At 42.7% G+C, this 25,136-nt stretch overlaps 1 protein-coding gene across 1 annotated transcript in view; it reads right to left on the reverse strand.

The window, feature by feature from the left end:
• Positions 1–25,136, reverse strand: part of LOC134337933 (MORN repeat-containing protein 1-like) — a 240,582-nt gene that overhangs the window by 24,053 nt on the left and 191,393 nt on the right. The window contains exon 13 of the mRNA XM_063033345.1: positions 21,134–21,210. Within this exon, the coding sequence (XP_062889415.1) occupies positions 21,134–21,210 (77 nt within the window). The remainder of the gene's footprint in view (positions 1–21,133; positions 21,211–25,136) is intronic.

Consider the following 25,136-nt stretch of genomic DNA (forward strand, 5'->3'; position numbering starts at 1 on the left):
ATCTGGAGCAGTATGTTGTATGGAGTCGAATCGTGGACCTTATGCAAGGAAGCGCAACAACGACTGGAGGCATTTGAAAAGTGGTGTTTAAGGAGAATGCAGGAAATTGGACGGGTGATGAAGGTCAGTAATATGGAGGTGTTGAAGAGAGTGAGGAGAGAAAAGGAGTCACTGAAGAATGTGCAGAAAAGGAAGCTGGAATATGCCGGGCACTTGTTAAGAGGTGGTGGACTGCAGAAATTGTTATTGGAAGGGATGATAGAAGGAGAGAGGGATGGAGGAAGGCAGCGAACCACTTGGTACGATAATGTGAGGCAATGGATTGGGTTGAGTTATGCTGAGGCCAGAAAAAGAGCGCAAGATCGAAGAAGGTGGAGGTGCATAGCCATCAACCCCAGATTCGGGACGGCACCCACTGACTGACTGACTGACAGTTAAGTAATCATCAAAAAAATGGACAGAATATGGCACAGCTGTAAATCTGTCTAGAGCAGGTCATCCTCAAAAAATGAGTGACCGTGCAAGAAGGGGACTAGTGAGGGAGCCACCAAGAGACCTATGACAACTCTAGAGGAGTTACAAGCTTCAGTGACTGAGATGGGAGAGATTGCACATACAGCAATTGTTGCCCAGGTGCTTCACCAGTTGCAGCTTTACGGGAGAGTGGCAAGGAGAAAGCCACTGTTGAAAAGTTCAGGCCCATAGGACTAGATGTTTCAATCCCTTTGATAAGCAGATGTTTGCCAGAAGGCATGTGGGAGACTCTGCACATCATCCCTACCATGAAGCATAGTCATAGTCATAGTCATGATGGTGGCTGCATTTTGCTGTAGGTATGCTTTACTGCAACAGGCCCTGGAAGGCTTGTGAAGGCAGAGGGTAAAATGAATGCAGCAAAATACAGGGAAATCCTGGAGGAAAACCTGGTGCGGTCTACGAGAGAACTGCAACTTGGGAGAGGATTTGTTTTCCACCAAGACAATGACCCCAAGGATAAAGCCAAAACTACACAGGAATGGCTTAAAAACAATAAAGTTAATGTCCTGGAGTGGCCAAATCAGAGTCCATTTGAGCATTTGTGGCTGGACTTGAAAAGGGCTGTTCACTCACAATCGTCATGCAATCTGACGGAGCTTGAGCAGTTCTGTGAAGAAGAATGGGGAAAAACTGGTGTGTCCATGTGCAAAGCAGATAGAGAACTATCCACACACTCAGGCTGTAATTCCTGCCAAAGGTGCATCTACTAAATACTGACTTGAAGGGGGTGAATACTTATGCAATCAATTATTTTGTGTTTTATATTTGAAATTAATTTAGATCACTTTGTAGAGATCTGTTTACACTTTGACACAAAGGAGTATTTTTCTGTTGATCAATGTTGAAATATGCCAAATTAAATCCACTGTGATTCAATGTTGTAAAACGATAAAACATGAAAACTTCAGGGGGGTGAATACTTCTTTTAGACACTATGTATGTCACCATATTCAACACTGTGTTTCATTTTCTTGCTGGCATTCACAGTAGATACAAAGAAACACCACAGAATCAATGAAAACTGCATACAAGATGGACAAGTTATGTGCAAAAGATAACAAACTGCAAATACAAAAAAAAACAATAAATATCAAAAACATGAGAATCCCTGAAAGCAAGTCCAAAAGCTTGGAAATAGTTCGGCGTCAAGACAAACGAAGTTGAGTGAAGTTATCCCCTCTTGCTCAACAGCCTGATCACTGAGGAGTAATAATTATTCCTGAATCTGGTGGTGTGAGCCCTGGGGTTCTTGTATCTCCTTCCTAACAGCAGCAGCGAGAAGAGAGCATAGCCCAGACAGAGGGGGGTGGGGGTCGTGATTATGCACGCTGCCCCGCACATCACTGACCCCTGCTGACATGCTCAACAGTGGGGAGGGATATAGCTGTGATGGACCAGGCTGTATCCACTACTTTTTTAGACTTTTCCGTTCAAGGGCTTTGGTGTCTCCATGGCAGACCATGTTGCAACCAACCCATACATCCTCCACCATCTATAGAAGTCTGCCAAAGCTGTAGGTCGGTTATTGACGCAGAATACAGCAACGTAAGCCCAGGAAGAAGATATTTGCTCCATCAGACTTGGACCAGCTATAAAAATACTATCTAGTTAGTCTCACTCCTTACTCTTTTAAGCCTGACAGCACAAATTTTCCCCTTTCAATGATTTGCCCAGTTTTGCGAGTTGCTACTGAATCCGTTTTACTGTCCTTCATTTACCCTGGAGAAAGGACAGAGCAGAGCAGGGCTTGGCTGTGAGAGCCAATGTCCATAATCCTTACCTAAGCTTATACCCTCTTAAGTGATGTCTCATGGGGACAGCATCAGCCATGGAATGAACCCGGGCATAAACCACGAAAGGAAGGGAGAAAATGGCAGAGGAAATAAAGATTAACAAGCAGCTGGCAGTGTGTTTAAAGCTATTTCAATTTTGGGTTTTGCTCTTGGGGCTTGGGATACAATCAGAAGCAGTTGATTGAATTGCTGTTCCGCGATTCACTGGCAACCAGCAATTATTCCCCAGGCTCTCATTACACTCCCCATTTACAACTTTATGCCACATCTGGGAGAAAGGTTTCTGCAGAACGGGAACAGCTTCATCGCAGTAATTACTGATCCTTGATGGGGGAGCCTACAATGTCCATGCGCAGAAGGGTTTATATACAGGTCTTAGTATCGGGAGATAAGGTGATGGCAGAAAATATACCCCCTATTCATTCACTTCCTCCTACCCTCGGTGGCGTTGCTAATAATGGTGCATAGTTGAACAGATGCCAGCTGCCTCATGAGTAAATATTCAGTTGTGGATCTAGTAAATTCTAGTGAGCTATTCAATCCATTCTGCCGACATAAAATTAAAGTTCAAAGTAAAATTTATTATCAGAGTACACACACACTACCACACACTGTACAACCCCGAGATTCTTTTTTCTGTGGGCATACTCAGCAAATCCATAGAACAGTAATTGTAAACAGGATCAATGAACAACAACACACACAAAATGCTGGAGGAACTCAGCAGGCCAGGCAGCATCTATGGAAAAGAATACAGCTGATGTTTCAGGCCAAGACCCTTTGGCAGGACTGGAGGAAAAAAGGTGAGGAGTAGATTTAAAAAGTGGCGGGGGGAGGGGAGAGAGAAAGACAAGGTGATAGGTGAAATCTGAAGGGGGAGGGATGAAGTAACGATCTGGGAAGTAAATTGATGAAAGAGACAGAAGGCCTTGGAAGAAAGAAAAGGGGGGGGGGAAGCACCAGAGGGAGGTGAGGGATGGACAAGGAGATAAGGTGAGAGAGGGCAAAGGAGATGGTGAAGGAGGTGTGGGGGGCATTACCGGAATTTTGAGAAGTCTATGTCCATGCTATCAGGTTGAAAGCTACCCAAACAGAATAAAAGGTGTTGTTCCTCAACCTAACTGTGGCCTCATCACAACAGTGGAGGAGGCCATGGATAGACATATTGGAATGGGAATGGGAAGTGGACTTAAAATGGGTGGCCACTGGGAGATCCTGCTTTTTCTGGCGTACAGAGTGTAGGTGCTTGGCGAAGCAGTCTTCCAATCTAAGTCAGGTCTCACTAATATACAGGAGGCCACACCGAGAGCACTGGACACAGTATATGACCACAACAGACTCACAGGTGAAGTGTCGCCTCATCTGGAAGGACTGTTTGGGGTCCTGAATGGTAGTGAGGGAGGAGGTGTAGGGGCAGGTGTAGCACTTGTTTCACTTGCAAGGTTAAGTGCCGAGAGGGAGATCAGTGGGAAGAGATGAATGGACAAGGGAGTTGCAATCCCTGCGGAAAACAGAAAGGGGGGGGTAGGGAAAGATGTGCTTGCTGGTGGGATCCCACTGGAGATGGCGGAAGTTTCAGAGAATTACATGCTGGATGCGGAGGCTGGTGGGGTGGTATGTGAGGTCAAAAGGAAGCCTATCCCTGGTAGGGAGACGGGAGGATGGGGTAAGAGCATACGTACGTGAAATTGGGAGCTGAACATCCAAGGATAGACAGTATATCGGAAAGATAGGTTAGCAGGCAGAGGGGGCGTTGTGGCTCTGTGTGTAAGAAATAATATTAAATCTTTGGAAGGAGATGACATAGGATTGGAAGGCGTAGAGTCTCTATGAGTTGATTTAAGAAATGGCAAGGGTGAAAGGACCCAATGGCAGTTGTATACAGGCCTCCAAACAGCAGCCAGGATGTGGATTACAAATTACAGCAGGAGATAGGAAAGGCATGTCAGAAAGGCAATGTCATGATAATCATTGGGGATTTTAACATGAAAGTGGATTGGGAAAACCAGGTTAATAGTAGACCTCAAGAGAGAGAATTTGTAGAATGTCCAAGGGATGGTTTTTTAGAACAGCTTGTTGCTGAGCCTGCTAGGAGATCAGCTGTGCTGGATTGGGTGTTGTGCAATGATCCGGAGATGATATGAGAGCTTAAGGTTAAGGAACCCTTACGGAACAGTGATCACAATATGATCGAGTTCACATTGAAATCTGAGAGGGAAAAAATAAAATCCAATGTGTCAGTATTTCAGTGGAGTAAAGGAAATTACAATAGCATGAGAGGGGAACTGGCTAAAGTTGACTTGAGAGGGACATTTACAGGAAAGACAGTAGAGCAGCAATGGCTGGAATTTCTGTGAAAAATGAGGGAAGTGCAAGACAGATATATTCCAAATAGGAAGAAATTTTCAAAGGGAAGGAGGACACTACTGTGGCTGACATGTGAAGTCAGAGCCAAAGTAAAAGCAAAAGAGAGGGCATACAAGGAAGCCAGAGCTAGTGGGAAGATAGAGGATTGGGGAGCTTTAAAAAACTTGCAGAAGGAAACTAAGGTGGTCATTCAGAAGGAAAAGATAAATTATGAGAGGAAGCTGGTGACTAATATCAAAGAAGATACTAAAAGCTTTTATAAGTATATAAAGGGTAAAAGAGAGTCGAGGGTAGATATAGGACCAATACAAAATGATGCTGGAGATATTGTAATGAAAGATGCAGAGATGGCAGAGGAACTAAGTGCGTATTTTGCATCAGTTTTCACAGTGGAAGACGTCTGCAGTATACCAAACATTCAAGAGTGTCAGGGAAGTGAAGCTTGTGCAGTGAAAATTATGACTGAGAGGGTGCTAAGAAAGCTTAATGGTCTTAGAGTGGATAAATCTCCTGGACCTGATGGAATGCACCATTGGGTTCTGAAGGAAGTAGCTGGAGAGATTGCGGAGGCATTAACAATGATCTTTCAAGAATCGATAGATTCTGGCATTGTACCAGATGACTGGAAAATTGCAAATGTTACTCCACAATTTAAGAAGGGTGGGAGACAGCAGAAAGGAAATTATAGACCTGTTAGCCTGACATCAGTGGTTGGGAAGTTGTTGGAATCGATGGTAGGGATGAGGTTATGGAGTACCTGGAGGCACATGACAAGATAAGCCAAAGCCAGCATGGTTTCCTGAAAGGAAAATCCTGCCTAACAAACCTACTGCAATTCTTTGAGGAAATTTCAAGCTGGGTAGACAAAGGAGATGCAGTAGACGTGGTGTACCCGGATTTTCAGAAGGCCTTTGACAAGATGCCGCACATGATGCTGCTTAGCAAGATAACAGCCCATAGAATTACAGGGAAGTTACTAGCGTGGGTGGAACATTACCTGGTTGGCAGAAAACAGAGAGTGGGAGGGAATAAAGGGATCCTATACTGGCTGGCTGCCAGTTACCAGTGGAGTTCCACACGGGTTGGTGTTGGGACCGCTGCTTTTTATGATGTATGTCAATGATTTGGACTACGATATTAAAGGATTTGTCACTAAATTTGCCAATGATACAAAGCTAGGTGGAGGAGTGGGTAGTTTTGCGGAAACAGAGAGCCTGCAGAGAGACTTAGATAGTTTAGGGGAATGGGCAAGGAAGTGGCAAATGAAATACTATGTTGGAAAGTGTATGGTCATGCACTTTGGTGGAAGAAATAAACGGGCAGACTGTTATTTAGATGGGGAGAGAATTCAAAATGCAGAGATGCAAAGGGACTTGGGAGTCCTTGTGCAAGATACCCTAAAGGTTAACTTCCAGGTTGAGTCCGTTGTGAAGAAGGCAAATGCAATGTTGGCATTCATTTCTAGAGGTATAGAATATAAGAGCAGGGATGTGACGTTGAGGCTCTATAAGGCACTCGTGAGACCACACGGAGCATTGTGTGCAGTTTTGGGCTTCTTGTTTTAGAAAGAATATACTGACATTGGAGAGGGTTCAAAGAAGATTCACGAGAATGATTCCAGTAATGAAAAGGTTACCATATGAAGAACGTCTGGCAGCTCTTGTGCTGTATTCCCTGGAGTTCAGGAGAATGAGGGGGGATCTCAAAGAAACATTCCAAATGTTAAGAGGCCTGAATGGATTAGATATGGCGAAGTTATTTCCCATGGTAGGGGATTCTAGGACAAGAGGGCATGACTTCAGGATTGAAGGACGTCCATTTAGAACTGAGATGCGGAGATATTACTTTGGTCAGAGGGTGGTAAATCTGTGGAATTTGTTACCACGAGCGGCTGTGGAGGCCAAGTCATTGGGTGTATTTAAGGCAGCGATAAATAGGTTCCTGATTAGCCAGGGCATCAAAGGGTATGGGATGAAAGCAGGGTAGTGGAGATGACTAGAAGAATTGGATCAGCCCTTGATTGAATGGCGGAGCAGACTCGATGGGCCTAATGGCCTACGTCTGCACCTATATCTTATGGTCTTACGGAAATGGAAGAGGTGCGGTTGAGGGCAGTGTAGATGGTGGAAGAAAGGAAACCCCTTTCTCTGAAAAAGGAGGACCTCTCCTTTGTTCCAGAATAAAAAGTCTTGCCCGCCCAGCGTCTCCCTCTTGTGCTCCTCCCCCCTTTTCTTTCTTCGAAGGTCTTCTGTCTCTCTCACTGATTTACTTCCCAGCTCTTTACTTCATCCCTCCCCCTTCAGGTTTCACTTATCACCTTGTGTTTTTCTCTCTCCCTTCTCCCCACCTTTTAAATCTACTCTTCAGCTTTTTTTCTCCAGTCCTGCTGAGGGGTCACGGCCCGAAACATCAACTGTTTTCTTTTCCTCAATGCTGCCTGGCCTGCTGAATCCCTCCAGCATTTTGTGTGTGTTGCTCGGATTTCCAGCATCTGCAGATTTTTCTTGTTTTGTCAATGAACAACAAACTGTGCAAATGCAAATATAAATAGCTATAAATAACGAGAGCATGAAATAACGAGATAAAGAGTTCTTAAATTGAGATCACCAGAAATAGATTGAGTGCAGTTATCTCCTTTTGTTCAAGAGCCTAATGGTTGAGGGTTAGTAACTGTTCTTGAACCTGGTGGTGCGAGTCCTGAGGCTCTTGTACCTTCTACCTGATGGCAGCAGCGAGAAAAGAGCGTGTCGTGGGCGGTGAGGATCTTTGATGATGGATGCTGCATTTCTACAACATCGTTTCATGTAGACATGCCCAATGGTTGAAAGGGCTTTACCTGTGATGTACTGGGCCGAATCCAGAACCTTTTGTGGGATTTTCCAACCACAGGGATTCCAGGCCGTAATGCAGTAAAGGTATTAATAACAAATTCATTTCATTGTGTTTATACCAACCACAAATGATCTATTTATATTTTGTTGCTCTTGGTCAATTGCTTGTTGGGTTATAAGTCATTCAGATATTATCACAAACACCAGAAAACCTGTAGATGTTGGAAACCCAAGTAACACACACAAAATGCTGGAGGAACCCAGCATCTATGGAAAAGGGTAAACAGTCAATGTTTCGGGCTGAGACGCTTCATCAGGACTGGAAAAAAAGGTCAGGAGTCAGAGTAAGAAGGTGGGGGGAGGGGAGGAAGAAGTACAAGGTGGCAGGTGATAGGTGAAACCAGAAGAGGGGCAGGGGTGAAGTAAAGAGCTGATTGGTAAAAGAGATAAAGGGCTGCAAACATGCGTGAAATGGAAGTGGTGTGGGGGAGGGTAAAAGACTATGAACAGAAAGGGGGAGGAGCACCAGAGGCAGGTTAGGAGATGAGGTGAGAGAGGGAAATGGGAATGGTGAAGGGGGGGAAGGGAGCAATTGCCAAAAGTTTAAAAAATCAATGTTCATGCTATCAGGTTGGAGGCCACTCAGACGGAATATAAGGTGTTGCTCCTCCAACCTGAGTGTGGCCTTATCGCAACAGTAGAGGACGCCACACACTGACATGGCGGAATGTGAAGTATAATTGAAATGGGTAGCCACCGGGAGATCCCACTTTTTCTTGCAGACAAAGTGTACGTACTTGGGGAAGTGATCTCCCAATCTACGTTGGGTCTCATTGATATACAGGAGGCCACACCGGGAGCACTGGATAGAGCAGATAACCCCAAAAGACTCACAGATGAGGTGTCGCCTGGTAGGACTGTTTGGGCCCTGAATGGTAGTGAGGGAGGAGATGTAGGGGCAGATGTGGCACTTGTTCTGCTTACAAGGGTAAGTACCAGGAGGGAGATCAGTGGGGAGGGACGAATGGAGAAGGAAGTCACGTAGGGAGCGATTCCTGTGGAAAGCGGAAAGTGGGGGTGGGAGGGAAAGATGTACTTGGTGGTAGGATCCCACTGGAGATGATGGAAGTTGCAGAGGCCAGTGGTGAGCTAGGTAAGGACAAGAGGAACCTATTCCTGGTGCGGTGGTCGGAGGATGGTGTGATGGCAGATGTGCGCAAAATGGAAGTGATATGAGTAAGGGCAGTATCGATGGTGGAGGAATGAAAGCCCATTTCTTTGAAGAAGGAGGACATCTCATTAGTTCTGGAATGAAAAGCCTCATCCGCTGAAGATGAAGAAAAACAGATGCAATGGAGACAGAGGAACAGAGAGAAGGGGATGGCATTTTTATAAGTGACAGGATGGGAAAGAGATATAGTCCAAGTAGCTGTAAGAATCCGTGGTTTACAAAAGATATCAGTAGATCAATTGTCTCCAGTGGTAGACAGAGATTGAGTAAGGGGAGGGAGGAGTCGGAAATGGACTGGGGAAATTTGAGGGCAGGGTAGATGCTGGAAGCAAAGCTGATGAAGTTGATGAGCTCAGCATGGGTGCAGGAAGCAGCACCAATGCAGTTGTCAATGTAATATAAGAAAAGTTGGGGACTGATGTCGGTGTAGACTTGGAACATAGATTGTTCCATGTAGCCATGAAAAAAGCAAGCATAGCTGGACCCCTGCGTGTGCCCATGGCTACGCCTTTGGTTTGAAGGAAGTGTGAGGAGCTGAAGGAGAAATTATTGAGAGTGAGGACCAGTTCACCAGATGGAGGAGAGTGGCAGTGGAGGGGAACAGGTTGGGTCTGTTGTCTAGAAAGAAATGAAGAGCTTTAAGACCCTCCTGTTGGGGTTGTAGGTGTATTGGGACTGGACATCCATCTAAATATCTAAATATGCTGAGGCCCTCTGCCATCATCATACTTTCAGGTAGTGGGTTTGTCCACTTTGGATGAGTGAAGTGAGTGAAAAACCCCTCTAATCCTTCTCTCAATTGAAAAATCTGCAAACCTCACTAACTTTCTCTCTTCTAAGAGAAATAAAACCAAACTGTTCACTCCGTCAAAGCCACTCCTAACTTTATATATCCTAATTAAATCTCAGCTGAGACTAATAGGAGACACAAGAGACAACAGATTCTGCCATTTGGAGCAAAAAAACAAGTGCTGGAGGAACTCAGCAGTCAGACAACATTGGTGGTGGAGGGAAACAAGGGAACCATCGAGACCCTCCATTAGGAATTACATCTCCGCACGAGCCAGCATCTTCAGAGAAATGGGTCTGTACCCTATCAGGATACATCTCATCAGGAGTCTCTCTGCTACAAGACTACAAGGAGAACAGCATCAGTACACCTATCTCTGGCACCAGTGGAAACGTAAAGCATTGTGTTCTGAAGCAGGGTTCTCAACTGAGATGTTGCCAGTTCCTTTGCCTCCACAGATACTGACTGACCGGCTGAGTTTCTCCACCAGTTTGCTTAGTCCAAAGAAAGCAACCCTCATCCGTTCCGTCTCTTCTCATAACCATTTATTTTGCAGCTCTGGCAACACTCATTAATCTCATCTGTTCCCTCTGTCATGCTACCCCATCCTTGCAGAACTGTGTGCAATCTAGTTATAGACTTACTAATGTTTTATACTGTATCAGCACAACCTCTCCACTCTGGTGTTGTAAGCCATGGTAAATAAAGGCACACCTTCTTAATCAGGTTATGCACCTGCCCCACTACCTTCAGTGATCTGACACGGGTACATGTATTCATTCTATTAGGGTTAATTTAGTTATCTATTCTCCCATCTCTACGCTCTCTTTTCTTAATCAGTTCAAATGCATAAGGACTCTCACTTACTTCCCTAAGGTCTGGATACTTACTCACAATAGACCTGGGACATCCCTGGTCAATACAAACTAGTTCCACACTGAGCAGCTACTTCGTCAATCTTTTATTGATCTGTTAATATAAAATATGCAGTAAGTGGCTTAGCTCCATGGACTCATAGAGGAAAGCCTCATCGGGTGTGATGGAAAGCTTCATTGAGCTCTGTGCTACACACAAAATGCTGGAGGATCTCAGCAGGTCAGACAGCATCTATGGAGAGGAATAAACAGTTGGCATTTTGGGCTGAGACCCTTCATCAGGATTGCATTTAATTGCAGTATCTGATCCCAGAATGGGCATGATCTGAAGAGCCCTGGGTTCAGAAGGACTGGTGATTTAATTCCTGACCATATACATATGTCTGAGCATGCAAGTGTGGTGGATCTGAAGTGGTGAAAATAGAATTCAAAAGGGAAAAGAGTAGACATCTTCAGAGCTACAGGGAAGAGCAGGGGAATGGAACTGACTAAATTGCTACATGAGGAGCTGTCCCAGAATTGATGGGCCAAATGCTTCCTTCTGTGCCCTGATGAATCTGGGTGGGTATTTATGTATGAGGATGAGTGCAATGATACTACTTCTCTCCTTAGCACCTGTGAAGGTGGACATTTCATTAATTCCAGAATGAAAACATCAATGGCTGAAATGCTAATTCTTTATCTAATCCCTTCTCAGTTACTTCCTGGCATGCAGAGTATGCCCAGCACTTTCTATTATTTATGGAGAAAAATGGTAATAAAATAGGAAAAATACAGGAAAACAAATAGATACATTGGCTGGAAAAGCAGGAGAGAGGTTCTTGAGTGGCTGGAGGCAAACTGGCCTTGTTACCGAATGTTCCTGCAGGTCATAAGATACATACTTTATGTAGAAATGATCCATGTTAGTGCAAATGGGAATATTGAATGCTGTTTTCTAAACTAACTCACTAACTCCTGAAAGAAAACTGCAAATGTGGCTGTCAAGCAACATTAGCATTGGACCCACATATGCTGGCTTCTGGAGTCAAATGGGCAATCTACACCTACTATTCTAGTTCACACATTGACGCAGAGAAAAGGAACAAGAATAAATAGCTAGAACAGTGATATTCTGGAGAGTGAATCACACAGGTGCCATTATATCTTGGCAGGATCAGGACCAGCATACCGGCTTGTAGAAGGTAAACTACAGCAAGAATCAAGTGATTAAATTGGATTTTTTCTGTGGTGTAGTCTCAATATAATTCATCACATCCCAGCAGGACTCTTTCTGCTACAAGTGTAAAAACATCTTACAGAGGCATTATTGGCACCAGTGGAAACATCCAGTGCCCAGGCAAAAGTGGAACTGCATCCCAGTTGGATTGTAATATGGTTGACATTTTGGGTCAAAACCTTCTGGCAGAACTGGAAAAAAACTGCTCAGGGGTAAATTTAAAGGGCAAGGGGAGAGAGAAACACAAGGTGATAGGTGGCCTGCTGGGTTCCTCCCGCATTTTGTGTCTGTTGCTTGGATTTCCAGTATCTGCAGATTTTCTCTTGTTCCCAGTTGGAATGCCACTGGAATGTGGAACAGATCCCATTTAAATGGTACTGGATCAAGAACATTGCTGAGAGAAGTGAAATCACATCCAGTGGGAAAATCTCTGGCTTGTGGCTCATTGTGACAGGACAGTCACTGGAGGAGTTCCACTGGATCTGGGTGGCACGGTAGTGCAGTGCCAGCTGTAAGAATGGGATCTGATGCTCATCGCTAACTGTAAGCAGACCACTGTATATATTCTCCCTGTGCTCCAGTCTCCTCCCACATTCCATGGTTAGACTTAATGAGTTGTGGGCATGCTGTGTTGGTGGCACTTGTGGGCTGCCCAGCACAATCCTCACTGATTTGATTTGAAGTAAACAATGCATTTCACTGTATGTTTCCATGTAAATGTGACAAATAAAGCTAATCTTATCTTATAAAAAAATGGAATCATATCCAAGGGGTGTCTCTGTCAGAGAAACATCTCTACCAGAGCGTAACAGGCTTGGAAGCACATCTCATCCAGAGGGACACTGGGATAAATGGAATGACATTCCAGTGAGAATGACCCTGGCATGTGGAGCCATATCCCATCTACAGTATTACAGGCTGCCAGTGGATCCCTATAACAGCAGGACAGTCACTTCACTGGAGGAAATGAATCGAAGAGTGAGTCAGTGACACGATGACCCGTATTACACCAGGACAGAGGTTAACATGTGGACACTTATGAGGCAGGAGCCATATCCTAGCGGGTTGAAACAGGACCCAATGTCAGTACAAAATACCACCTTCAGAACTAAGGAAACAATTGGAAATAAAAGGAAAGGCATCTTGGAGCAGTAGCATTCTTTAAGATCTGTGTCTCAGCTTTTATACAACTTATTTTATAAATTACAGACACTCAAATCCTAAAGTCGATTGTGCAGGAAACATTTCAGGACCTTCAAGGAATATAAAGTATAAGCTTAAGTATTCTTTTAGGTATTTTTTCCAGATAGAATCTCCATCAGAATAGTTGATATTGAATGATCAGCTTGTTCAGTACTTCATGTCCTTGTCAGCATTTAAATGTGATTCATTTGCCCAGAGTAATTTAACCATCATCATGTGGGACAAGGGTTATTTTTGCTAATTGAATTAAAAACACAAGTTATTGGCTGAGATTTTAATCAGTTTTGACTCTGCTGGTTCATGCATAGCCCTGAAACGAGCTGTGCCGGGAGACCTATAAAGGTCCGTTCACTGCTTGTGCCGGGTTAGCAGATCTATCTGTGGAGGTAAGCAAGCCTTTGAGATTGGCCCTGGAAGGGGGAGAAAGGAAATTATTATCTCCTCTGGTTGCTGGCTATTGGATCCTGGTGCAAAGCATACTGTGTGTGTGTGTGTTTGTATGTGTGTAGACCTTGGGCAAGGACAGAATCAAATACAATGGCAATTTCCCTGCAGATTTGGTATTAACCATTTTGGCTTACACAGCATCTAGGACTAAAGTGATAAGGGCTGTGCAACCAAAGACCTGGCAGCAGATGATAACTGCTTAGTAAAAGCAATAATTGAGTAGCCCCTTTAACGACCTCAGGCATCTCCAAAACACAAGAGACAATTAAGTAGTGTACTTTAGAAATGTTGGAAGTGAGTGTAGGTTTTGCAAGATTTCAAAGTGCATTTGGAATGCTCAGGTAACTTAGCTTGGTAACATTGTTTAAGGAGAATGTTCGACCAAAGTACCAGAGGGAGCTTCATTGGTCATTGTCACAACAGAGCCATAGGATCCTGTATAGTATACAGTGTATACCTAACTGAGAGGCTGACCAGGTCTTGGCCTAGCATCCAATCCAATCCAAACAATTCTGACAATGTAGTATTCTCTTGGTGTCAATCTGGGTAATATGCCTTAAGTCTTTAAGGAACAGTAGTGAGATTTGAACCCATGACCTTTTAATTCAGTACAATAATGTAAAGAATGGGTTAGGAATGAACAATGTAAATTTGAGGCAAAAGATTAATAAGGGATCAATAGGGTCTTAAATGACCTGGAGTATAGAAATTGCAAAGTGCATACATTGCAAAGCTTAGCAAAGTCAATCAGTAGATCCTCTTTCACTGAAGGTGCCTGAAGGCGGATTCAGGTTTAGCTCTGCTGTATTAATAGACGATGGGCAGAGATGAGTCTTTAAAGTACAGTTCAAGTAGTACCCACCTGGATAATTTTAAATGATTTATTTTTATCCTAATCTCTTTAGTGTATTGTCCAGTCATACGATTTCCCTGCAGACAGTGATCATGTAAGTATGATGAAAGATCATCAGTCTGAAGTACTAACCTTGCTTCTCTTGGCACCAATGCAAACTGAACTGCTGAGTACTTCCAGCATTTCAGACAATAAGACTATAAGATATAGGAGCAGAATTAGGCCATTCAACCCAATGACTCTGCTCTGCTTTCCCTCTCAACTCCATTCTCCTATCTTCTCCCTGTAACTTTTCACGCTCTGACTTATGAAGAATCTATCAAATTCCACTTTAAGTACACCCAATGACTAGGCCTCCACAAGCATATATGGCAATGAATTCCACAGATTCACCACCCACTGTCAAAAGATATGCCTCCTCATCTTCATTCTACATGGACATCCCTATATTCTGAGGTTATGGCCTCTGGTCCTAGACTCCGTCACACAGGAAATATCTTCTCCACATCCAGTCTATCTTGGCCTTTCAATATTCGATCGGTTTCAATGAGATCCCCCCAACATTCTTCTAAATTCCAGCAAGTACAGGCTCAGAGCCATCAAATGCTCCTTATATGATAAGCCCTTCATTCCCAGAATAGTTTTTGTGAACCTCCTTTTGAACGCTCTCCAATGTCAGCAATTCTTTTTTAGATAAGGGGCTCAAAACTGCTCATAATACTCTAAGTGAAGCTTCACCAGTGCCTGATAAAGCCTCAGCAAGTCTTGTTTTTATATTCCAGTCATCTCGAAATGAATGCTAACACTGCATTTGCCTGCCTCACCATCAACTCAACCTGCAAGTTAACCTTTAGGGAATCCTGCACTAGGACTCCCCAGTTTCTTTGCACCTTGAATTTTTGAAATTTAGAAAATAGTCTACACTTTTCTTCCTTCTACCAACATGCATGACCATGCACTTCCCAACACTGTATTCCAACTGTCACTTCTTTTACCCATTCTCCTAATCTGTCTAAGTCCTTCTGCAACCCTGCTTCCTCAACACTACCGGCCCCTCCACCTATCTTTGTATCATCCGCAAACTCGGCCACAAAGCCATCAATTCTATCATCCAAATCACTGACATACAATGTAAAAAGAAGCAGTCCCTACCCTGACCCCTGTGGAACACCACAGTTACTGGCAGCCAATCAGAAAAGGCTCCTTTTATTTCCACTCTTTGCCACCTGCCAATCACCCAATGTTCTATCAATGCTAGTATCTTTCCTGTAATACCATGGCTCTTATCTAGCTAAGCAGCCTCATAGCAGCACCTTGTCAAAGCCTTCTCCTTTGTCTATGTTACTGGGTTCAGATATGGCCCAAGTGCGGAGTGAGAGATACTGAAGCAGATCGATAGTTCACAGATTTTAATGCAAACATTGTTAAAGGGAAAATAAAACATTAAACGCTGGGCCAAACAGGGCCGCTAACTAAAACTCTCAAATGGAAAATGAAGCCTACACTGCGGTTGAAAAGAACATCTAAACATTGAACGAATACCGCTAGTCTTCAGAGTCAGTTGACTTGACAGTCCAATTTTTCAGGGAAGGCCGAATGCAAACAGGCAGCGAAACGTTGCTGTGCTCTGTCCCAGTCTCAACAAGCACTACAACAACAAGTGTGGAGTTAAATACTATCATGACTAAATAACAATTAGTTGAAATGTGCATATTAACAAGCACAATTGCCGTATCTACTGTGCTGCCGAATCCGTGGTTGTGACAGTCTATCCTGCTTGTTATTTCCTCAAAGAATTCAAATAGATATGTCAAGCAAAATTTTCCCTTAAGGGAACTATGCTGACTTTGGCCTATTTTATCATGTGCTTCCAAGTACCCCGAAACCTCATCCTTATCAATCAACTGCAACATCTTCTCAACCACTGAGGTCAGGCTAACTTGGCCTATAACTTCCTTTTTTCTGTCTCCCTCCCTTCTTAAGGTGGAGTGACATTTGCAATTTTCCAGTCCTTTGGAACCATACCAGAACCTATTGATCATCACCAAGTCCTCCACAATCTCTTCAGCAACCTCTTTCACAAACCCTGGTCTTTGGGAGGTCGGAGGAAACTGGAGTACCGGGAGGAAACCGGAGTACCGGGAGGAAATCGACACGGTAATGGGGAGAATGTACAAACTCCTTATAGATAGCAGCAGGAATTGAACCTGGGTCACTGGCACTGTAATAGGATTATGCTAACTACTATGCTACTGTGCCAAGCCACATGTACATCAATAGTTCATGAAGAAAGCTTAACACCAGCCTTTCATGGAGAACCAGAATGGATGGCTTTACCAGTGATACCCATATCCTCAGAATGAATTCTTGAAAACATAATCTAGGCTGACAGCATGACCTATGAATGTTTTTGCTATACAATGTATCAGGTTTTGACAGTTCATCATGGCCATTAACTTGTATTATAAGAAGAATTAACTCCCTTATATTCTCTTCCTTGCTGTGGAGAGTTGCCCGATTTGCCCAGCAAAATGACGGAACACAGTGACGGTTAATTTACAAGCAGTGCATTTGTGTAGGAAATGGCCAGATCCACTGTGCTAACTCATTCCCTCCCCTTCCACAGATGAGATGCCTAATGATATTCAGCATTAGACTGTGGACAATACGTGATTGCTTGGGAAAGTTACTTCAGTTCAGCTCCTCCTGTACAACTTTTTTCTGGATAAATTGTTTTGATGGTTGGATGGGAATTGGATTGGAAATAGCATCTCCTCCTTGCTTACAATCAAGGATGTGTGCTTATCTCACTTCTCTACTCTCTCTACACCCACAACTCTGTGAATGTCATCTATAAATTTGCCAATGGCACAACTATTGTTGGCAGAATTTCAGATGGTGATGAGGAGGCGTGCAGGATTGAGATCGATGAACTGGTTGTGTGGTGTCACAACAACAATCTTTTACTCAACACTAGTACGATCAAAGAAATGATGGTGGACTTCAGGAAGAAGTCAAGGGAACACACACCAACCTCATCGAGGAATCAGCAGAGGAAAGGATAGCCAGTTTCAATGGGTGTCAACATCTCTGAAGATCTATCCTGGGTCCAACATATTGATGCAATTACAAAGAAGGTACGACAGCAGCTATATTTCATTAGGAGTTTGAGGAGACTTGGTATGTCACCAAAGACACTGGCAAATTTATATAGATGTACTGTGGAGAGCATTTAACTGGTTGCATCACCATCTAGTATGCACAGGATTGGAAAAAGCTGCAGAAAATTGCCAGTTCAGCCAGCTCCATCATGGGCTCTAGCCTTCCCTGCATCAAGGACAGCTTCAAAAGGTGATGCCTCGATAAGGGCGAACCATCATTAAGGTCATGCCATCTTCAGCCAGGACATGCCCTCATCTCACTTCTATCATCAAGGAGAAGGTACAGGAACCTGAAGACACACACTCAATATTTCATAGAACGTAGAACATAGAATAGTACAGCACAGTACAGGCCCTTCGGCCCACAATGTTGTGCCAACCCTCAAACCCTGCCTCCCATATAAGCCCCCACCTTAAATTCCTCCATATACCTGTCTAGTAGTCTCTTAAATCTCACTAGTGTATCGGCCTCCACCACTGACTCAGGCAGTGTATTCCACGCACCAACCACTCTCTGAGTAAAAAACCTTCCTCTAATATCCCCCTTGAACTTCTCACCCCTTACCTTAAAGCCATGTCCTCTTGTATTGAGCAGTGGTGCCCTGGGGAAGAGGCGCTGGCTATCCACTCTATCTATTCCTCTTATTATCTTGTACATCTCTATCATGTCTCCTCTCACCCTCCTTCTCTCCAAAGAGTAACAGGAACAGCTTCTTCCCCTCCCCATCAGATTTCTGAATGGACAATGAACCCATGAGCACTACCTCACTATTAGTTTTTTCCTCCTCTCCTTATGCATTAGTTATTTTTATATATATATAATTTTAATTGTAATTTATAGTTTGTTTTATTATGTATTGCAATGTACTACTGCTGCAAAACAACAAATTTCATGACATACGCCAGTGATATTAAACCTGATTCTGATTCAGATTCAGGGATGGCAGATAGGACATGAATGGAAATAGCAGTAAGTTATTGCTCTGAGAAAAGAGTATATATAAATTGCCATGCCAGTGAAGATCAATGGTTCCAATTTGTCACACTAATTGGTGTCTGGTGTTTTTACCATTGCAGCAAAACAGCTTTACACCTGAGATAAAATGGAAAACACTGGACCTTAAATCCTCATGAGAAGAAAATATATAAACAGCACTGCTGGGATTTTATAGAGTACAGATTATTTACTTAGTCACCAAAAGCAATGAAATTCTTCAAGTCTGTTTTTGTACCTGTAATAAAAACCTCTAGAATTTAGTTTTAGCTTTATATTACCTCAGGGTTCTTGGGTCACATTTATTTGCATTTAGTACATTACCATCCCAGAACTCTGCTGGTTCTCTCTGCTGCGAGACGAGGTGATGTCACACAGTCATCTGCTGTGGCCCGTCTGCCAGACAGTATTGCTACACAAGGTGCTAAGTGCACTGTTGCCACAACATGCCTCCCAGTTTGAATCAACTGCAACAGATCTACTGCAGAACACCTTTACAACTCCACTGTGTAGGCTTGGAAAATCATAGCAGCAACCATATCCCCATCTAGTTTCTAGACTGCACATTAAAATCTGTGAACCATTTAAGTTATCTAACATTTGCTGTTATATTTACTGTAAGTTTGTTTAATATTCTACCCTTCTTTGTTATAATTTCCTGAGTCAAATTGCTGACTTGCATTCATCACCCAGTCCCACTCATGAGGAAGGGACACATGACAGTAGTATGAAAGAGTTCCAGTATGTGTGGAATAGCATTAAATACCAGCTGCTGATAGTATGAAAATGTTATACTTTATACTTCATTGTCGCCAAACAATTGGTACTAGAACGTACAATCATCACAGTGATATTTGTTTCTGTGCTTCACACTCCCTGGATTACAAATACTAAAAATATTAAAAATAGTTAAAATTAGTAAATATTAAAAATTTAAATTATAAATCATAAATAGAAAATAGAAAAATGGGAAGTAAGGTAGTGCAAAATGTTTCTGCTTGCACGCCTGTGTGGGTACATGTGCTAGCTCCGCTTCACATATATGTTTATGTGCACGTCCGCATTTGATAAACTCAGCGTGCTGCGGTCCCTTTTGACAAATAATGGGAAAGCAAAGCCCTGCTGAGGCTGAAAATCTGAAACCAAAACAGCAAAGGCCGGAATTCACACTCAGCATCAGGGGAGAGTAGGCAAGAACGTGTTTCATGTCTTCAGTTAGTGCTAACTTACCTTGAGTCAAAGAAAGACCTGGAGTACAGCATGGCAACAGGTCCATGCCAAACATCAAACACTCATCTACATTAGTCCAGTTTTATCCTCCTCATATCCCATTTATAACACCCCCCCATATTGGCCTCCCACACATAAGGGGCAACTTACAGTGGCTAATTAACCTACCAACCCACACGTCTTTGAATGTGCTGGTTTATCTTTTAGCAGGTTGAATATTTACAAATAGCCAAATTAAAAGGTTTTAAGTTATGGTTTCCAAAATGTTGTACATTCATCTTTCTCAAGGATCCTTCATGTTATGAGTGGAATTTCTTTCAGCTTTTACACCATTTTCTCATCTTAACATTCCCTAGAATTCTTTGTCTGTATAAACAATAAAACAAAAAATCGTTCTATGTATAAATTGGACATAATTAAACAATACAAGGTACTTTCCAGGACTGTACTCTAAATTTAGGCAGAACCTTATGATTATATTAGATTGTGTAACCAAGGCATGGAAAAGAAGTACATCTTAAGAGAGTTTAAATGAGGATAGGACAGAGAGAAAATTCCATAACTTAAAAGGCAGAACAGACAATGGTGGACAGCAAGTGCCAGCTCACTGTTTTTAAACACTATACACCTCTAAATTGATATTCACATTTTAGATCAAGCTTTAACCCATTACTTATTTTAGAGCAACGATTTTGTGGATCATTGCTACCACTTAGTAGCTGAGATTACACCTAGAGCTCCCTGTATCGGGACTGCTTACGAACACTTTGTCCTGGCAAAGCCTCATGTTCATGTGCTGGCGATTTTCCAGTGCCTGCTCCAAGTCTGCTGTCAGTATTATTTTGTAAATATCATTCAATAGAATAAAATCAGTTTGTGTTGGATGCCTGTGGTCAGTCGTGACTGTACTCCTATCTTGGTGGGCCAGGTTTGAGCCAGAGGTGAAAGGACAATGTATTGTGTTAGCTGTGAAGATGAGTCTGTAGGTTTCATCATAAGCAGTTTTTTAAAATTACGAATGATGCTGGGCTTACACAATAGAACCATCCACATCTGTAGATAGATGCTGGAAACCTCAAATGCATCCCGTCAGAAACCAAACAGAATCCCAGACATTACGTTTAGCAAGCCTGACAAGCTGACTTGTTGCACCAATTAGCTGTGACACATTAATGTGTCACTAAAACAACAGTAAAAAAGGGGCTAGGTAGCAATCTTGTCTAAGCTTTAACCCATTACTTATCTTTACAGCTGCTGGCAGGCCTCCTGCGTACTTCTAGCATTTACTGTGACCTTTCAGAATTATTTTTGTTAACTACACTGATGTGTGCAATTATTTTTATGATGTTAGTGCTCTGTGGGGCACTAGACTTAAAGGTCTCTGAGAGCTTCTGTAATAGACTGTATGAAAGTGGCCCATCAAGATATTGTCACCTCAGCAGCTTGGCAGTATTTTCTCCTAGACCAGCAGCTTGTTACTGCAGCAACCTCATCTGAGGAGTTTGAGCAGAATGAGCTAACAACTGCTTGTTGCTTTTCCCCAGGCAAGATCCATTGCGTTAAGTGTTACACAGAAGTGGCTGAGCTGCATCTCATACCCACCTGCTCTCAGATATCTTCTCCTGTGAGATTGTTCCTTTGTCACTTTGAGTTCTGCTGCTTGATTTCTTGCTTGCTTTCTGCATTTGAAATAATATGACAGTCATTTTTTTTTACAGCACAGTGTACAATATACACCTGGCTTAACTCAGAAGCTAATCATGCCATGGTCTGTAGTCTCATTCCATCCCTGTTTGCTTTATTGCAGCTAAATATCCTTTGAAAATTGGTTATCCATCAACACAAATAGATTGCTGATACCTTACGAAATTTTTTATCCATCCCTTTCTCTCTCGAATATGTTGCTTCATGCTTAAGTATGGAACCATTGTTCCATTGATTGATTGTGATAGCACCATCAATGCTCATTCAAAATACCAGGCCAGGTCTCTGGAGATAACATATAATACCCAGGGCAGATTACTCCAGGATTGCTTTGGAAAACTCAATAAGAATTTAAACCTTTTATCCAAAAAGGTGGATTGACTCCAGCAAATTTACTTTGAGACACAATGGAATCTGTTGGATGCAATTTTCCCCAAGTGACACCGGGGCTCAATTTTGAGCCAGCACATTAGACAAATATTTGGTAAAGCTAATCTTGGTGGTATGAAAGCTACATTTCACAGATGACATTCCTGGACACTGACCAAAATCCCATCCTAGGGTGACACGGTAACGTAGTGGCTAGCATCATGCTTTACAGTGCCAGTGATCGGGGTGCAATTCTCATTGTTGTCTGTAAGAAGTTTGCATGTTCTTCCCATGACAATGTGGGTTTCCTCCAGGTGCTCTGGTATCCTCCCAGTTCCAAAGGCATAGGGGTTAGTAAGTTGTGGGAATTCTATGTTAGCGTCAGAAGCGTGGCAACACTTGCAGGACACTCGCTAGCACAACCTCGAACTGCGCTGGTTGTTGATGCAAACGATGCATTTCACTGTATATATCAAAATACATGTGACAAATAAAGCCAATCTTGATCTTTTTAAGCATTGCAGTGGGTATTCATGTCATTTTTATGCCCCTGAGGGATTACAGGCAATATGAGCCATTAAGTCCTTGATCAAAGTTTTGAATTAAGTCCTTGATCAAAGTTTTGACGTTTGATTTGCCCTTGAATTTATAACTTAGTTCTAAATTAGGCAACACATTTAACAACCAAGCCCTTTGTAGGTGTCCGAGCATTTGTGATGTTCTGACCAAAGTACACAAAAGTACACTTTTTGTGTACTCCAGTGGGTGTTATACAGAGGAAGGGCACAGCCAGTCACTGAGAAAAGGTTAAAAGCAGTTGGTTAAGATGTTTCAATTGGAGAAATAATTAGGATTGAGTTTCTATAAAAATGCAAACTTGGGGGCCTATTTATAATTCCAATCCTCCATCAAATATACCCTCAGTGGCCTAGTAAGGCTATCCTTAGGGCATTGATGAAAACGTAACAAATGCTGACTCTTTTCTCCAATAGGCCGAATTTGACGGAATGACATAAAGGCCAGGGGAGTTAAAGATGGCATCTTTATTTCCCTTAACAGTTCACATCATCAGCAAGGCAACAGATGCCAGCCTTAATGATGGTCATTCATAATGACGTCACATTCGAGTAATGAATGCCAAGAAGAGTGAAACACTGCTTGCAGCCAAGGCGCACTGATGCTGGAGGTGGAGGATGGTGGAGGATTACAAATACCTGGGGATACGAATTGACAATAAACTGGACTGGTCAAAGAACACTGATGCTGTCTACAAGAAGGGTCAGAGCCGTCTCTATTTCCTGAGGAGACTGAGGTCCTTTAACATCTGCCGGAAGATGCTGAGGATGTTCTACGAGTCTGTGGTGGCCAGTGCTATCATGTTTGCTGTTATGTGCTGGGGCAGCAGGCTGAGGGTAGCAGACACCAACATAATCAACAAACTCATTCGTAAGGCCAGTGATGTTGTGGGGATGGAACTGGACTCTCTGACAGTGGTGTCTGAAAAGAGGATGCTGTCCAAGTTGCATGCCATCTTGGACAATGTCTCCCATCCACTACATAAAGTACTGGTTGGGGACAGGAGTACATTCAGCCAGAGACTCATTCCACTGAGATGCAACACAGAGCGTCATAGGAAGTCATTCCTGCCTGTGGCCATCAGACTTTACAACTCCTCCCTTGGAGGGTCAGACATCCTGAGCCAATAGGCTGGTCCTGGACTTATTTCATAATTTCCTGGCATAATTTACATATTACTATTTAACTATTTATGGTTCTATTACTATTTATTATTTGTGGTGCAACTGTAACGAAAACCAATTTCCCCCGGGATTAATAAAGTATGACTATGACTATACTGGAATCCCAGTGTTATTTTGCAAGGGGGCTAGGAATCCTCCCTCAAACCAATGAGCAACAAGGGGTGATCTGGTCTGTTTTTGTTGCAGCAACCTTGTTTTGCAGAATCCAGTTGCTGCTACACCTGGTTTCATAATGACAGCATCTAATTTTGAGATGAATTCAGTGGCTGTGAAGTACAGCAGGTTATGATTATGAATAAAGAGGTTTTCAGAGAGAAACTGACAGTGAAGCACTGAACTGCTTTTGTAGGTCAGATAGTTCTGGAGGCATCAGTAGAGTTTATTTCAACCTGGATTTGCCTCGGCTCCAGATGTGTTTGAAGTATACATCTGAGAACAGAACATTATGTGTAGATGAAGGTCTCTTGGTTTTTAACTTCTTTATCCTTGAGCAGAACGATCTAGACACCAGTAACTGCTCTAACTCTCTCTCCAAACACCTGTGGAACACTTGCCAGTCTCAGCAAGTGATATATGGATAATGGTAGGTCTGTAACCCCATTAAAAGTGCAGTCTGACCTCATCCGCCACTTTTTTAGCTTCATGCTGATCTTCTCTCTCTGACCCTGCAACCACCTTGATTTAATTTCTGCCTCACACTCACCTCTCAACCACAAACACCAGCCTTTATACCCATCTCTTTCACCAAGCTTCTGGGACATCAGCTCTAATGCCTCTATGTGACTCGGTGCTAAATATGTTTTGTGTTCCTTCCATAAAACAGATAGGAACATTTTTGTGACATTAAGGATGCTTTATTAATAGAAGCTGTCCTTGTTGTGTCTTTTAAAAATCTATAAATCATTATCCCTGTGGTTTGTATAAATATATGATATATATAACATTTGAGTTAGTGTAAATAGGGAGAGTGGAGTATACAAGATCATGGGCTTTCACAAATCTCCATTCCTCTTAGAAATTTCTGCTGGCAGAGAAAATAGCTGCAGTTAGAATAAGAAACCACATTTACCTAACAGATTTCATGATGAAGATGTAAAGAATGGACCTTGTGGGGAGAAAACAAGAATGACCTCATGTGAAGTAAAACCACAGACATGCATGAAGACTTCCCTGTGAACCAAGAACACTCTGAGTTGCTGGCAAGGTTGCTGAACACATTGGTGGCCAACACTGACTGAAAGCCAACAAGCGTGGACATGATAGAGAACACTGTGCCAAAATTGCACAAGGTGGGGCACGTCAAGGCTCCAGAGTCACTTAGGTGAGGACTCCAAATTCCTATAGAAAATAGATAAGGTATGGCTAGCAAAGCAACTGTGCATGTTAGCATCAGGGTAGAGGGCACATGATGTGCCTAGCAACACCGTAATCAAGTTGAATAGGGCATTGCAGTTAATTTAATGAATCAGAGGGTGTGGTCTTTAAATTGAACTAATACTGGAACTGTAGGAAAACTTTACACATTCTGTTTTGACATCATCAGTCTTGGCAGAAAAGTATCAGAAGGCGAAAATGGCTGCTCAGACTCAAGCTGGTCATATTGGCAGACTTAGCATATACAATCATAAGTCTGATCCTTTCAGTTTATATAAAAACATTTGGAAATGTTTCTCAAAGAAAATATCTTGATGGTAATGCACTTGCACAAAACAATACAGTACTTCACAGGAGTGTAACAAAACTATACTGCTCACTCAGATGAGTTTGGATAC

Source organism: Mobula hypostoma, chromosome 25 (genome assembly GCF_963921235.1).
Source record: "Mobula hypostoma chromosome 25, sMobHyp1.1, whole genome shotgun sequence".
In the NCBI taxonomy this organism is placed as follows: Eukaryota; Metazoa; Chordata; class Chondrichthyes; order Myliobatiformes; family Myliobatidae; genus Mobula; species Mobula hypostoma.